At 32.8% G+C, this 15,599-nt stretch overlaps 1 protein-coding gene across 1 annotated transcript; it reads left to right on the forward strand.

Moving 5' to 3' along the window:
- The first annotated feature begins 1,142 nt into the window (after positions 1-1,142).
- On the forward strand, positions 1,143-6,399 carry LOC124843682 (SKP1-like protein 21). Its single transcript, XM_047320484.2, has 8 exons — positions 1,143-1,299; positions 2,561-2,782; positions 3,056-3,247; positions 3,341-3,451; positions 3,583-3,661; positions 4,435-4,532; positions 4,681-4,862; positions 6,095-6,399. Exons 2-8 carry the CDS (start codon positions 2,561-2,563, stop codon positions 6,288-6,290), a joined length of 1,080 nt encoding a protein of 359 aa, XP_047176440.2. The 5' UTR covers positions 1,143-1,299; the 3' UTR covers positions 6,291-6,399.
- Positions 6,400-15,599: the final 9,200 nt, after the last annotated feature.

A 15,599-nucleotide genomic window follows, 5' to 3' on the forward strand; every position in this document is an offset into this window, starting at 1 on the left:
GTAATTTCACCTCCAATCTGTCCATCTTCCTCTTAAATCCTAAAAGGGAGAAAACCATCATGGATGAAGGAGAAAACTCAAGACGGAGAGGGAGAACTTTCCAACACTCCAAACAATTTTCAAAACCCAAACAAACTAGGCGATTCTATTTGTGCAAAAATAAGAAATTTTCAAAACTCTTATAAAAACATAATTAAATCTACTTTTGTGTAGTCGGCTCGTGTGACACTCATCTTCTCATAATAATTTAAAAATTATAAAAAACATAAAATTTTCAAAAGTTAAAAATATCAACATCTTATATGGTGTTTTCTATTAAGAACTACATAATTCTCAAATAAAAATACATAACAACAAGGTGAATCATTGTTGGTTTACTTTAAAAGAATTTCAAAACATAAACTTTTCAAAGGTTAAAAATATCAACTATCTCAAATTGTGTTTTCTATTAAAAACTACATGTTCCTTAATGGAGATACATAGTCCTTGTTAGTTCGCTTTAAAAATATTCAAATAATTTTTAAAAAACCATATAATTCTTGATTTTTAGTTGTGAAGTGTGGAAAAAAAATCAAATAATTTTCAAATAATTAAAAAAAAATTACGTGATGGCTATTTTTTATAGTGGAAAAATATAAAACAAATTCGATTCTTATCATATTCACTTTCAAAATAATTTAAAAGTTTTCAAAATTATTTTCCAAGTAGTGTTATGTAATTAATTCTTAGATTCAAAATCTGAATTTGTAAACCTAACATTTATATTTTTTTCATTACTTTTTCATGATAGTGACTTTAAACTTTTACTTTTAATTTAATTTTTAATTCATGCTCGTCTTATGATACAATCCTATAAATAAGGCTTAGACCATGGTAAAAAATAAATAAAAAATATATTAGAGAATAAAAACCTCTTTCTAAATTATAATATTATTTAGAGCTAAATCACAATAATATTTTCCGAGCTTTACTATCACCTCCTCCATTTAAAATATATTTTTTTCACAAATATTATCATTAAGTTTATTAAGATTATGATTTACATTTTTAGTTTGCACCCACACGTGTCACTTTCGTTTCTTATCCGCTTTTAACCATTAGGGTACGTAACAACACGTGCCATGTCTCCTTTGTTTGGTAGACTCACGTGCCTACACGGCACACGAAGCCGATAAACAACGGAAAACCCTAACGAAATGTTCTGTTTCCATATTATTCACTTTATGTAACGGTTTCTTCCAGCTTCCACTTTCGCTACTCGTGTATACCTTCCTCCATATTCTTCTCTTCTTCTTCGAGGTACTCCTCTGTGTATATCGCTGTGTTCATTTCTGTTTGCTGTTTCGACATTGAATTTGAACTCTGCTGGTTACGGCAGTAACTAAGGAATATTGATATTGATTTACTGCTGTGATTTGAGCTTAATTTGGTGAAAACTCGAGTTTTACTTTTGTAGTTTCATGCCGGTGTTGCCTTTGGTAGCTTGACTTGTCCGAGTGCTTTTTGTTTACTTTCTTCTGAAGTTGCTAAAAATGAATGGTTTAAACTTCAATTTGTGTAAGTTAGAGTGTATAGTGTGGAACTGCTGGGGTTACTGCTTGTGTGTGTTTTGGCCATTGGTAATACACTTGGTTTTAGAATGTATTTCGGTGTATTTTTTTGTTTTAGAGTGCGCTCTGATTTTGATTTTTGTGTGTTTATTTTTCCATAGACAGTTTTAGCAACGCGGTGAATTTGGACACTATGGTTTGTATGGATGGTTAGATGTTTCAATTTGAAATATTTTATAGAAGTGTTTTCAGTTAACACTAAATGTTAAGATATATTTAATAAAAGTTTGCTACTTTTGATTCCCTCAACCATGAATCTAAATCCACTTAATGGCAGCAAGCTGTTTTGATAATACAGAAATGACACATTGTTTGAGTCCCATTATTTGGTTTTATGATTTTTAAAGTAGATATTTAAAACTAGATGCATGGTTTTCAGCATTTGGTTCACAAAATCGTGAAAGTAGTGTACAAAGTAAAAATACTTTGTCCTTTTTGTAATTAATTGTGAAGAGGATGTGGTAGAACAGGTTTTAATTGAATGGCAGGAAGGTGGAGCTGATGGGGCTACCTGGGAGGATCTGGTGGCAATACAGGATCAATTCCCTGAAATTAACGGAGAGTAATGATAGAGGCTGGAAAGTGTATGAAAGAAGGAAGAAGAATAGAACAAGTTAGCAGGAAAAAGGGGGGGTGGGGGTGAGTTGGTTAGAAGTATAACTGTAGTAACAGTTACATTGGAGGGAAAGAACTACTATAAATAGAGTAATTGTCATTCTGTGGAGGGAGTGAATAGTTTTCTTGTAAAGTCAGGACTTTGACCTGAGGAGGGAGATTAGGCTCCCGTAGAACCATATACCTGTACATTGATTCTTGTACATTGATTCTTTTACTAATACAGAAATACTATTTTTCTTCTGCCTAATTGCTTGTTTTGAGCGGTTGTGAGGGAGTTTCTAGGTTTCTAATTCCAGAAACCTAACATTTCACCTTGCCTTTGGCATGCTTAGATGAAATCCTACATCTGGCTTCAAACTGTGGATGGCTCTATTCATCAAGTAGAGGAAGAGGTAGCCATGTTTTGCCCCATGATTTGCCAGGAAGTACTTCAAACAGGCATGGGATCTTCCAAAACTTGTGCTATATCTCTTCCACATCATGTCAATCCTGCAATCTTGGATTTGATACTTGATTACTGTCGGTTTCACCAAGTACCAGGACATTCTAACAAGGTATGGAATTATCCAACTTTCATGTGATTCGTATTTACCTTGATTTTAGGAATATATATTTTTCAGTATTCCTTCATTATTTAAAGATTTGATGCTTGTTTGTTTTAAAGTATATTTATAATTTAAACTACTACTTGATCCCATCTGGGCAACATTTGATAACTTGTCCGCAACATCAAAGTATTATCTGTACGGTTACTTTTACCAGCTGAAATACTGGGGAAATGGCATGATTTATAGATTAACGAGTATTTGGTTGTGCTACTATTGTAGGAGCTCAAAATTTTCAACGAGAAGTTTGTTCGGATAGATACAAAGAAGTTATGTGAGTTGACATCTGCTGCTGACAGCCTCCAACTGAAGCCTTTGGTTGACCTGACCAGTCGAGCCCTTGCTAGGATTATTGAAGGAAAAACTCCTGAGGAGATTCGTGAAACATTTCATTTGCCTGATGACCTGACTGAGGTATGTGATGAAAGCAAAAGTGAGGTCATATGTTCTCATTTACGTAAATGACCTCTACAAACATGTTTCTTGATTTACTTCAATCACTTACAGGAAGAGAAGCTGGAGCCTCTGAGAAACGTAACTGATGATCCACGTATTCGACTTCTAAACAGATTGTATGCTAGAAAGAGGAAAGAACTACAAGAGAAAAAGAAACTGAAGGTATTTTCTACCATTTTAATTTCATCAATGTTCTTGAACCTTGCATATTGAATGTTCATATGATTCTTGGTTATGACAAACTTCTTGTCAGATTGTGTTGCAAGCACACTGAAATGTTTCACCTGTTTCAGGATGTTGCGGTTGAGGAGGAACCAAAGGATGAGCGTTCAGTTGAAGATCTTCTATCATTTATTAATGGCGCAGATGGAGGTATGTCATGTCATTCACCTTGACCTCTTCTATAAATTCCATTAATCAGTACTTCTGTTTCCTTGCGGCTATTTTATCACATCTTTCGTTTTATTTTGGGAGAGGGGTGCTGTAGATGAACGATGACAATCTTGTCTTCTATTGTTAAAGAAAAAGTATATTGCTTTAATTTTGTTTTGTTTTTCTCTGCCATACTGCAATCGGACTTGTTTCCTTAGCTTTGTCTTTTATTGGTGTACGCTATATACATCATGAATTATTTAAATCTAATCTGATTAAATTTTAGTTTTGGAAGTTGCGTGGAATATAAGATTTGCCTGCTGCTATTGTTTATTATTATTATTATTATCACTACTTTAGAATATCCAAAATTTATCTGATCATATAACTTATTCTAGCATATGTTATAGTACAATAATGATATAATGCTATAATTTTTAGATTTTTTAGGAGACTGCATTTGGGATAATGATTTCCAAACAATGTTTGGGACTGGAGATAGTTAGTCTGGGAGATCACAAATAGAACAACGACAGGATACTTTATGCTACTACTGATATTATTTAGTTTTGTTATTATTATTTTGATGCGTGGAGTTGCTCTCTTGTTTGTGATAGATCCTAGAGCTAGGTTGATTTCTTGTCTCTGATAATCACATAAAATTTTCTACATTTTTTCAATCATATTTCTTGTAGTTATTATAATATTTTTAATGCACCCTATCTTGTTTTATTTTTCATTTGCTTACTCCGGGGATATGAATGATTTGGCAGATATAAAGGGAACTAGAGCAAGTAAAAATAAAAAGAAGAGTAGAAGGAAAGACCAGGCAAAGGATCTTTCTTCAAAAAATGCAAATGAAAACAATAAGGTTAGACTCTGCCACCTAATAAAACACTTGTTGAGCATCTATTACACAACATATTTTATTAGACTTGTGTCCTTATTTGCATTACTTATATTAACAATACCTGTTTTTAAAATAGTATTGTTTCTCATTCAATATCCTTTTATATTAGGGGTTGAATCTTCTTCCTTCTGCATATCACAATGTCAATTTTGACAAGGCCTTAGAGGCCTCTGCAAGTAAACACTCAAGGATGCAAACCATTCCAGCTGTTAATTTTTCTCCAAAATTTGAATTTATTGATGGTGATGTTGACGATGATTTAGATCCTGCTGTGAAGGAGGAGCTTGACAGGTTAGATACATGCTTCTGCTAGTTCTTCAATTGATGAGGAATAAGTTCAAAACTGATGGTTCCAAAGCTTGAAGCTTGAAGATTTGATGTTTTTCTTATTTGTGAAATAGTTTGATGTTGAAAGATGTTGTAACTCCTGAAATCATAAATCACATGATATCTTTCTCCCCATTTGTCATTATCAAATGTAATAAAGACCACATGTAAAGAGAGGAAAGTAGATAACAAAAGACTTCATTGATAAGGCAAGCTTGAATACAAGTCATTGGATAATATTAGAGAATACAATAGAGATTAGCAAAGGTAATAACACACGAACAAGAAGAAAATACAAGATATCAAACGAACAAGTACCTATAAAGACACAAAATGAAAAGACAGAAAACACACAAAAGAAGCCTATTTTCCTGTCTGGAGAGAAAATACAACCTATCAAACCAACAAGTAACTATAAAGACACTCAATGAAAAGACAAAGAAAACACACAAGAGAATCCTATTTTCCCATGTGGAGATGCATCTCATTAATTTGATCTTTGATGACTTGATTCTTGTCACGAAGATTAGCAAATCCCCTTTCACAAGATGAGAGAAAGGTCTCTTGTGTTTTATGATTTCAGGAATTAAAACATCTTCAGGATTGAACTATTGTACAAATAAGGATGACCAGTTGTCATCATCAAATGAGTTTGTTGGTTCAAAAGCTTGAAATTAGAAGATTTGATGTTTTCAACCACCAAGAGCTAAAGGGATTCGATCTTGTGTCTGGAATTGTAATTTTGTGGTTAATCTTGTGTAATTGATTCGATTGCCAAAGATTATGTAGAGGAATCATTTTGGATTGCTTTGTAAAGGTTAAGTTGGGAAGGATCTTTGTAATGGGTTAAGAGCATCAGTTGGCTGTAGAATATATTTGTCCTCCTGACAAGTAGACTCTATGGACCACAGAATCATTCTGGTCGGTTTTGTGGTTATTTTCATGGATTTCATTGCTGTAAAATTATAATTACTCGAGGATTCCTGCACAATTGAATTTGGAGTGGAAAGTGATGCAGTTGTCTTGGTTGTGCACTCATACTTTATGATTAGACAACTAGTGGAATGAATATATCAAGTATAACCTATGAAAGAGGATAGCCTATCAAATATAACCTATGGATATCATACTTTTGAGTGGTTATTTTGTTGTATTCTCTCGTATCTTGCATTTATTGACTGTTTCTTTTCGTGTAGGGAAGTGGAAGATTTTGCGCGAAGATTGAATTCAGATTGGCCTGAAAGGATGCAAATTTTATCTTTGGGTCAGGACAGAAGACTGGTACCAATTTCTGTGAATGGCAATGGTTCAACGCACCTGTACACGAGTATATATTTCTTTCTTCTCAATATATTCCTACATTCTGCCTTGATTTCTATTAGATGCATCTAGACATTCTGATCTGGTTGTTAGTTGTTCTAAGATATGATTCTGGATTGACGGCTAAAGAAGCAGTGATGACGTTGTTGCATATATTAATTATTTTCAAAGACTTGTGTTATTTCCTAGGGCTTGATCATCGTGTCTGTTTTTAGTCCCCGTCCCACCCTTTTTGTCGTTTGCATATCTGTAATCATGCTGACGATTATAAGTTTTGAATCTGAAAATAATTTGAATTGATAACTGATAATTGACTAGGTCTGTGTTGATGGTGAGGAGTTGCAGCTGGGTTCATGATTGCAAGTCTATCATTGAGCATTTTAACTTATGGTACATATAGGCTTTTGATGATAGTACAGCACTGGCAGATAATTCAATTTCCAAGTTTAGAGGAAGTTGAAGTGATTTGAAAGGATGGCAGCTCAGAGTTTGAAAGTCTCTTTGTAAACACCATGTGAGTAATATTTATTTGTTCCTTATAACTTATAATCAAACTGTGGCTTTGTTTCTTAAATTTGAGCTTTTTGAATTCTGCGAAAAAGGGGAGAGAGGGACTGATAGAGAAAGAGAAAATGTGTGAAAAAAAGGATGAATAAAAAGAATCTTGAAAAGCAATTTACCTTGCCCTTGTTTCCTTGTATTTATTCCAATCTCCATGATAATTCCAGGCCTTTGAATTTTTAAAATTTAATTTCATTGTTATATTTTTGTTTCTATGGTATAGTTAGTTTGTAGATGAGTAATAGTGTTCCCCTTCAGTTGCACAACCAACTTAATCTCTCCAAGCTTTTTCGTCTAATTCTACTATTATAGCTGAATTTTCTTGTACCTTTTAGTGGTCAGTATGAGAGAGGATTGATTGCGTACTTACCATAAAGGAAAACGAATTTTCATTTTAGCTTTGGCTTCATATCATTTATAAGATGTTACTGAACGATAAGGGCACACCTCTATGTACGTTTAGAGTTATACTGCTCTCTGGGTTAATATGCTTCACTAGTATTTTTTTCTCTCCTTGATTCATGGTGTGGTGACCGAGGAAATAGTATAAATTTAATATTGCAGACAGGAGCTTGATTGCTTGAATGCAGAGTTTCTTAATTCATTTATAATCATGTAGTTATGTAAAAGAAGGTTTCTAGAGATACACAAAACGGAGTATAACTTCCAAAGCTTTTAAGTTTTGTTACTTGACCAAATTAGATATATTGGTTTGGGTTAGTTTCTATCTTGTGGAAGCTTTTAACCTGTAAAATCCTACTACTAAGACTCTTCCAAGGCAAGGATGCCGAGTTCTGTTTGTCCTTGCTTACGAAGGAGGGAAGGAGGGAAATGAGGGAGTTTTTATAAACGTTGAGAAATTTTCTTATTTTTACCTCATTCATTTTGTATCTTCTTCTGCTTACTTGTTGAAAAATTTATTTAAGCAGGTTCAAGCGATTGGAAGGAATTTAGTTATGGTTTCTAAACTCTATATACTGTTGATTCATATCCATTTCTCTGCTATTTCAGTTTCTCCCTGCTATCTTTATTTAGTGCTTTTAACCTGTCTTTGAAATATAGAGGGTAGATAATGCATAGAAATAAGTGGGAAATTATCGACTAGTTTATTTAAACTTAAAATAAGTTTTTCGAAATATTTTTCTAAAAGTGAGTTAGATTTATTTGTTAAATTAAATAGGAAATTACTTATCTTTAAAATAAGTGGATTAAAATGCTAATGAAAAAGAGAGTGGAAAAATATTTATTTTATACAAGTATTATTTTGAACATAAACAATTCTAAAAGCTTCTCATATGTAAGCGTAATGTGGGAATGATAATAAGATGAGTACCGGTTCCATTAATAAAGTAAAAATTTATTTATTAAAGTAAAAATTTATCAATGTAATAGGAATAAAATTGTTGTTCCATTTTTATTTTATTGGAAATGGGTATATCTATAGTTGCCTTTTAACGGTTTTGAATATTAATTATATAATTTTTTAATATCAAATAATAAGAAATAAATTTTAATTATATAAAAGAGTATTAATTCATTATCTATTGAATAAAGGTTAAATAATTATAAAAAAATGAAAATGATTAAATGTATGTTCATGAAATAAATTATGAAATTGAAGATTAAATAAAAGTTAATGTACACTTTTAGAATGATTTAATAAATTAAAATGAAATAGCATGTTTTTTTAAGTCACGATTTCAACTTGTCATGGTTATCAATTTTTTCAAAATGATGTTATTTATAATATTTTTTACTAATCATGATAAAAGAAAAACTTAATTCAAAACTTCATTTTTGACACATAATTACACAAAATGCTAGAATTTGGTTCCTGAATTCGAAACTACTTTTTTAATTTTTCAATTAAAATAAAAATTAAAAATATATTAATGAAAATAATTAAGATTTTTATAATATTCACTATATTTAAAATTTATTAGAAATAGAGAAGATTGGGAGAGAATATCCCCTTGTGTTAAATACACACATAGGATTATCTATTTATAATAAAAGAAATATGGGCTAAGCCCAAAATACAAATGAGAAAATAATAACTAACTAAAAGATATAATATATCTAACACTCCCCCTCAAGCTGGAGCATATAAATCATATGTTCCAAGCTTGTTACAAAGATAATCAATTCTAGGTCCTCGTAAGGACTTAGTGAATATGTCTGCCAACTAGTTGCTTGAGTTAACAATTTCAGTCTTGATATCTCCGGATATGATTTTTTCTCGAATGAAATGACAATCAACTTCAATGTGTTTGGTTTTCTCATGGAAGACAGGGTTAGAGCTAATATGGAGAGCAACTTGATTATCACATATAAGTATCATGTGAGTGACATCTCCAAATTTCAATTCACTAAGCAATTGTTTAAGCCACACAAGCTCGCAAGTAGCTGATGCCATAGCTCTATATTCTGCTTCTGCACTGGACCTTGCCACAACACTTTGCTTCTTACTTTTCCAAGATATCAGGTTGCTACCAATAGAGACACAATATCCAGAAGTAGACCTCCTATCAGAAGGGGAACCAGCCCAATCAGCATCTGAATAACAAACAATTTTTGTATCTTTGTTAGGGCCATATAGCAAACCTTTTCCAGGTGATCTTTTAATATACTTCAGTATGCGAACAACTGCATCCCAATGGTCTTCACATGGGGAGTTTAGAAATTGACTCACCACACTAACTGCGAAGGAAATGTCAGGACGCGTAACAGTAAGATAGTTTAATTTACCAACTAGTCTTCTGTACCGTTCAGGATCTGAGAAAGGCTCCCCCTGATTTGGTAGGAGTTTGATGTTAGGGTCCATAGGTGTCTCAACAGATTTACAATTCATTAACCCTGTTTCCTCCAAGATGTCTAACGCATACTTCCTCTGAGATATGACAATACCATCATTGGATTGTGCTACTTCAATACCCAAAAAGTACCTGAGTTTGCCAAGATCTTTGATCGTTGTTCCAATTCTTCAGCAGGAGTGGAAGCAGGGGGTAATATATCATTAAAGTCATGAAGAAGGGCATGAATTTTACCCAAATATTCTGCCATAGGACCAGGATTGCGCGGACCAATAACAGTTAATAGGTCCTGACAAACACCATAAAGACGCTGAGTGTCATTTGTGTATAACAACTTCGCTTGTGCCCATACTTCTGAACATGTTTCATAGGATCGAAACATTTGTTTCAGTGAGGAGTGAATGGTGGACTTTATAACAATGCATAACTGAGCATCAATTTTCATCCAGCGGGAAGTGTCTATGGGAGCAGTAGTCACATTTTGAGTAAGATGATCTAAGTACCCTTGACTCTTCAACCAAAATTTGATGTCGGACGCCCATGTTGCATAATTTGTGCCATCTAACTTGTCAATGGACAAGTGTACATTCACATAATTGGTATATATTCAAGGATCAGAAGATGAGCCACCAACAGAGGTGTTTGAAGACGCCATAGAGAAGGAGAAACCCTAAAAATCCAAAGTGCTCCGATTGACGCAACGACCACAGATCCAGAAAGAGGGCGAGGAGGCGATCACGGCGGTGCTGATCGGCGGTGCTGATCGGCGGCGGAAAGCTCCGGCGACGCGCCGGCACGCGCGGCGGCAGCGGCGACTCTTGCGGCGGCGCGTGGCGGCGCGTGGGAGGTCCGTTCGCCGCGATCTTCGTACGACGGTGGTCGCCGGTCGATTCTGGAACTCCGGCGACGGCGGCGGCGGCGGCGGCAGCGGCAGCGGCGATGGCAGCGACAACGGCAGTGATGGGTGCCGGAGACCGTGGAGTTGACTGGAACTATTCCTGTGCTCTAGATACCATATGAGAAATAGAGAAGATTGGGAGAGAATATCCCCTTGTGTTAAATACACACATAGGGTTATCTATTTATAATAAAAGAAATATGGGCTAAGCCCAAAATACAAATGAGAAAATAATAACTAACTAACTAAAAGATATAATATATCTAACAATTTTGTTACAATTAAATTTTTAAAATTTAATTAATATCTAGATTTTGTTATAAAAAAATAAATGGTTCGATAATAAAAATTAAAAATTTAAAGACTCATTTAGATTTGGTTTAATTGTTTGTTTTGTCCCCAGTTTGGCTGTAACGTGTCAAGTTAGTCCACAATTTTAAGAAAGTTTCAATTACGTCCAAACTTGGTTTAAAAGTGTCAATTTCGTCCAAACGTAGTAAAATTTGCTTCAATCAAGTCCCTTCCGTTAAATCCACATAAACGGACGTTAATTCTTTTTCTCTCTCCTCTGTTGCTCTGCTCCTCTCCTCTGCTCCTCTACACAACAGCAGACCCTCTCTTTCTTTTGAATATTTGCATACACTAAACGAATAGTTATAGTGATCACAATGACAAAGTGAAGCAACGGTTATAATTTTTGTTATAGGGATGAAAATAATGCATTTGCACTAAAAGTTGTCTATCATATTCTATATGGTAGTGTCTAATTTGGTCAATCAATATTTTAAGAAAATAAAAAGGTGTAAACAAATAATCATTTCAATGAAAAGTTTGAAAGAACGAAAAACTTTTAAATAATTTTCAATATCTTTTATTTTAATAAAATTACTTTCTTTATGTTTTAATAAATATTTTTTCGTATTTTATTTATATAAAACATACGCTTATATTTTTAAAACTTTATTTTTTACCATTTTATATTTTTATTCAATATTATATCTTTAAATAAAATAAGAGAAATGTGTTGTTTACTAAATATATCAGGTAGATTAATTTTATTTTTATTAAAATTATAGTTGAGACGAATGTGAATTCTAAATCTACAGGACATATAAATGTCACACATAATATTAAAATCTTCTTTAACATCATTTTAAAGAAGGTAAATGATATTTCTGCAATTATAATTTTTAATTTAATTGGTCTATACATAACTCTCCAAACTATTTAAAACATGTTTCTATTATAATTTATAAATACAGTTTAACTAAAAAATTATTGTTTTATAATAATCAAGTTCAGTTTTAACTAGTAATTAAATAGTTTGTTAATAAAACTTTTCTTTTATGGAGTGGATCCTTCTCTTTTGACAGTAAATGGAGACTCTTCCATTCCAGAAATGTGAACCATTTGATTATCTTCCTATTTTAATTAACCTCTTTATATATAACAATTACATTATATGTATCTCTTAATCTAAACTATTCATTTAAATTCAAATATTAAAATAAATTTTAGTGTATGCAAATATTCAAAAGAAAGAGAGGGTCTGCTGTTGCGCAGAGAAACAGAGCAGACGAGCAGAGGAGAGAGAAAAAAATTAACGTCCGTTTCTGTAGAATTAACGGAAGGGACTTGATTGATGCAAATTTTACTACATTTGAACGAAATTGACACTTTTAAACCAAGTTTGGACGTAATTGAAACTTTTTTAAAATGGTGGACTAACTTGACATGTTGCAGCCAAACTGGGGACAAAGCAAGCAATTAAACCTTTAGATTAATCATTTGAGTATATTTCTAATTAAATGAATTTATTGATTTAATTTTAAATAATATATACATATTTATGAAATTAAATTTATTTATAGTAACTTGTTTATAAATCTAAATGATATAATATAAAAACTTTTAAGTGTAATAAATATTTTAAAAATAGATCAATATATTTTGTTTGGATTTAATGATATTTGAATGTTTTTAAAGTAAAACAAAGAAAAGTTCTAAAACAATAAATAAATATTCTATTAATAAAATTTGTTATAATTTTTCAAACTTGTAATAATATTAATAAATTTATTGATTTAATTTCGTCACCTATTAAATGATATATTAAAGCAAATTTTGATGTGGTTATTAATAAAATAACATGTAACAATTATTTTCTATTTTTAAATCATATAAATATTATTTTCTTGTATAATAATTTTTTTGTTATTTAAAATTAATAACATTTTAATTATTTTAATAATGATAAAATTAATTAGAAAATAAAAATTGAAATTTAAGTTATAATTTAAATAAATCATTTAAATTAATATTGCAAATATGTATTTATTAAATATATTAATTTTTTTCTGAATAATTTAAGTTAAAAATTAAAATAAATATTAAACATGTCATTCATTAAAATAATATGAAAATCCATAAATTTAAATTAGAAAAAACAAATGAATAATATTTACAAAAATAAGTAAATAAATAGTAAAAGATATCTCAATTTTAGTTGATATTAATTAGGTTTAAACTCTCGTGTTCTCATTGTTGATTAATCTCAAGTGGGTCCTCGTTTTTTTTTCTTAATTGGGTTTATAAACTTGTAAATTATGTCAATTGGGTCCAAATATTTGAAAAATTGAGTCAATTAAGTCTTGTCCGTTAAGTTTTTACAAACGGCGCTAAAATTGGATGACATGATGCACACTTAATGTGCTGATGTAAAACTATTATATTACGTGAAATTTTTTAACTAAATTAACTGTGTTTGACGTGGCACAAAATTGAATTACTAATGTTAAAAAATTTTAGGATTAAATTTTTTTTTAATAAAATAGGATTAGAGAAAGGGATTTAAGGATTTCACCCTCCGTCGTCATTCTCCGACATCATTCAAGCCCTAAACATTGATAGAGAAAGACGAAGTAGTAACCTCACCCAACCATCGTTTTCCGCCATCATGCAAGCCCTAAACTCGCTCATCCTCCGTGTTTCTCCCTTGGACCCGCTTCGCGCTCCCAACAATGCCGCCAACAGAAGGGCTGCTGCCGCCAAACGCGTCTTCTTCCTCTTCACCACGGTGGCGCCCAAGGTCTCTGCCCTACAGCGCCAGAAGGACCCCAATCGCGTCTTCTTCGTCTCCGCTTCGCGTTCGTGTTCGTCAACTACGAGAAGCTTTTATGCCCTTATTCTTGTCGCGACTTCTTCGGATTTATGCTTTTGGAGGGGTTTGGTTCACCGGATTCAGATTCTTTTGATTCGCAGTCTCAATCGTTTGATAACGATCTTGTTGCTCTGGTTCCGAACCTTTGGACGAAATTTTGATTCTTTAGATTCCGAGTGCGGTCGATTTTTGTGTGAAGATTTTCCATTCGGTTGCTCGTGAAGAATTCTTGAAGTGAATGGCCAAGCTAAAGTGCGGACCACGATTAGGCAAAGGGGCATGTGGGTTAACCAAGCTTTCCTCAGCAGACAAATCTAATGAAATTGGGTCAGAAACGGATGGCTCCCTATAAGGAGAACCGGCCCCACATACCTTGTGTCAAGATCGTGACTTGTTGCGGTAGACATTGCTCAGTGTTGGAAAAATTACCAGTTTTTCAGCTGATTTCCAGATTTTAAGAAGTTCCACTTATGATGTTGGGAATTCATGTCCGCAACATAAAAGAAGGAAAATTCAAAGAGAGGGATATGTTCCTGCCTCTTCAAACCTCTTGGAAAAGTCACGTGATTATATTGACCAAAGCCTACCAGTAGAAGTTTGATTATTAAAGATGATAACTTGGAGGTTGCCCTAGAAGTAGAACAGTTTCCATCTGAACAAGAGGAGGATATATGCCATCGATATGTGAGTAATAGCTCAACAAATGAAATGCAATACATGGGGGAATGCCAAACAATGGACGGAACTTCACCGAAAGAGAGCAAAGAAGAGGTACAAAATATTTTGTTTTACTTTCTGAAAATTATAAATATATATGAATTTGCGCTGTAATAAGTCTTTCTGCATTAGATTTTTTTCTTGAGGATTATGTTTTACATGTCAACCCTTCTACTAAAAAATCACAACTTTCAACAAAGTATAAATTTGGCCAGAAAAATTGCGGAAGCGGCTAAAGTGATGGAGCATAACAAAGCATATTGTAATCCAAGAGAGACAATTCCGCAATATAGTTTGTCAAACACTCAAGTTGCAACGAAGAGAGATGATTTTTGGGCCAGTGGGCGTCTCAACGGCAATGTCTCTACGACAACGAGGGTTTTCGTCTTCCAGTGTATCACGGTGCGAGACTCTCAGTTTCGATTGGGGATTTTTGGGATTGTTCATCTAGCTTCTTTGCAGGTTAGGGATCTGATATTGGGTGGTCCACAGCGGTGGTTGAAGAGGATCTAGTTGTGATGGTGAAAATGGTGACCGCGACGGTGGCGGTGATGATGGACCCTAATTTGAAGATAACTCTTTGCCATGTCACAATGTCTTAAATTAAATAAAAATTTCACATAATCAAACACTCTGACATCAGCATGCAACACGTCAGCCACTATTAACACCGTCAGTGAAGATTTAACGAACATGACTTAATTGGCTGAATTTTTCAAATATTTGGACCCAATTGGCTCAATTTTACAAATTATATGACCCAATTGAGACCGTTTAAAATACAAGGACCCACTTGAGATTTTCCAACAAACTTAAGGACCACTCGAGGGTTTAAACCTATTAATTATTAAATGGTTTATATAAATTTATAAAAAATAAAAGATAATTTTAATTCTTAAGAAAATTTAAAAAATAAAGTAAGAATTGGACCATAATGCAACTCTTAACATATAATCCAAAGCTTATATTAACAATATCGGTTTAATAAATTTTCAGGTTTTTTTTTGGGTCAGAATCTCAAACAGATCTTCTATTTATTTCTTTTCTCAATTATGTCTTATTTTTTAATACAAATAGAGCCCTACAGTTAAATTCAACCAATGCCGTTAGATTGGTGTGTACGTGGTATGTTGATGGTGTTATTTTTAATGACATGGCATAATTATATGGTAATTAGATGATTCTGACGTGTAAATTAATATTTTTGAATTAAGAAATTGGGAAAATTTTGA

The sequence above is a fragment of the Vigna umbellata genome, chromosome 4, assembly GCF_029865625.1.
Source record: "Vigna umbellata cultivar VRB3 chromosome 4, Vumbellata_1.0, whole genome shotgun sequence".
In the NCBI taxonomy this organism is placed as follows: domain Eukaryota; kingdom Viridiplantae; phylum Streptophyta; class Magnoliopsida; order Fabales; family Fabaceae; genus Vigna; species Vigna umbellata.

Bases quoted from the DNA above. Each gene is read 5' to 3' on its own strand.
- LOC124843682 (XM_047320484.2), top strand. From the start codon at position 2,561: ATGAAATCCTACATCTGGCTTCAAACTGTGGATGGCTCTATTCATCAA. The intron at 3,662-4,434 runs GTATGTCATGTC...ATGATTTGGCAG, and splicing joins TATTAATGGCGCAGATGGAG to ATATAAAGGGAACTAGAGCA. The intron at 4,533-4,680 runs GTTAGACTCTGC...CTTTTATATTAG, and splicing joins ATGCAAATGAAAACAATAAG to GGGTTGAATCTTCTTCCTTC.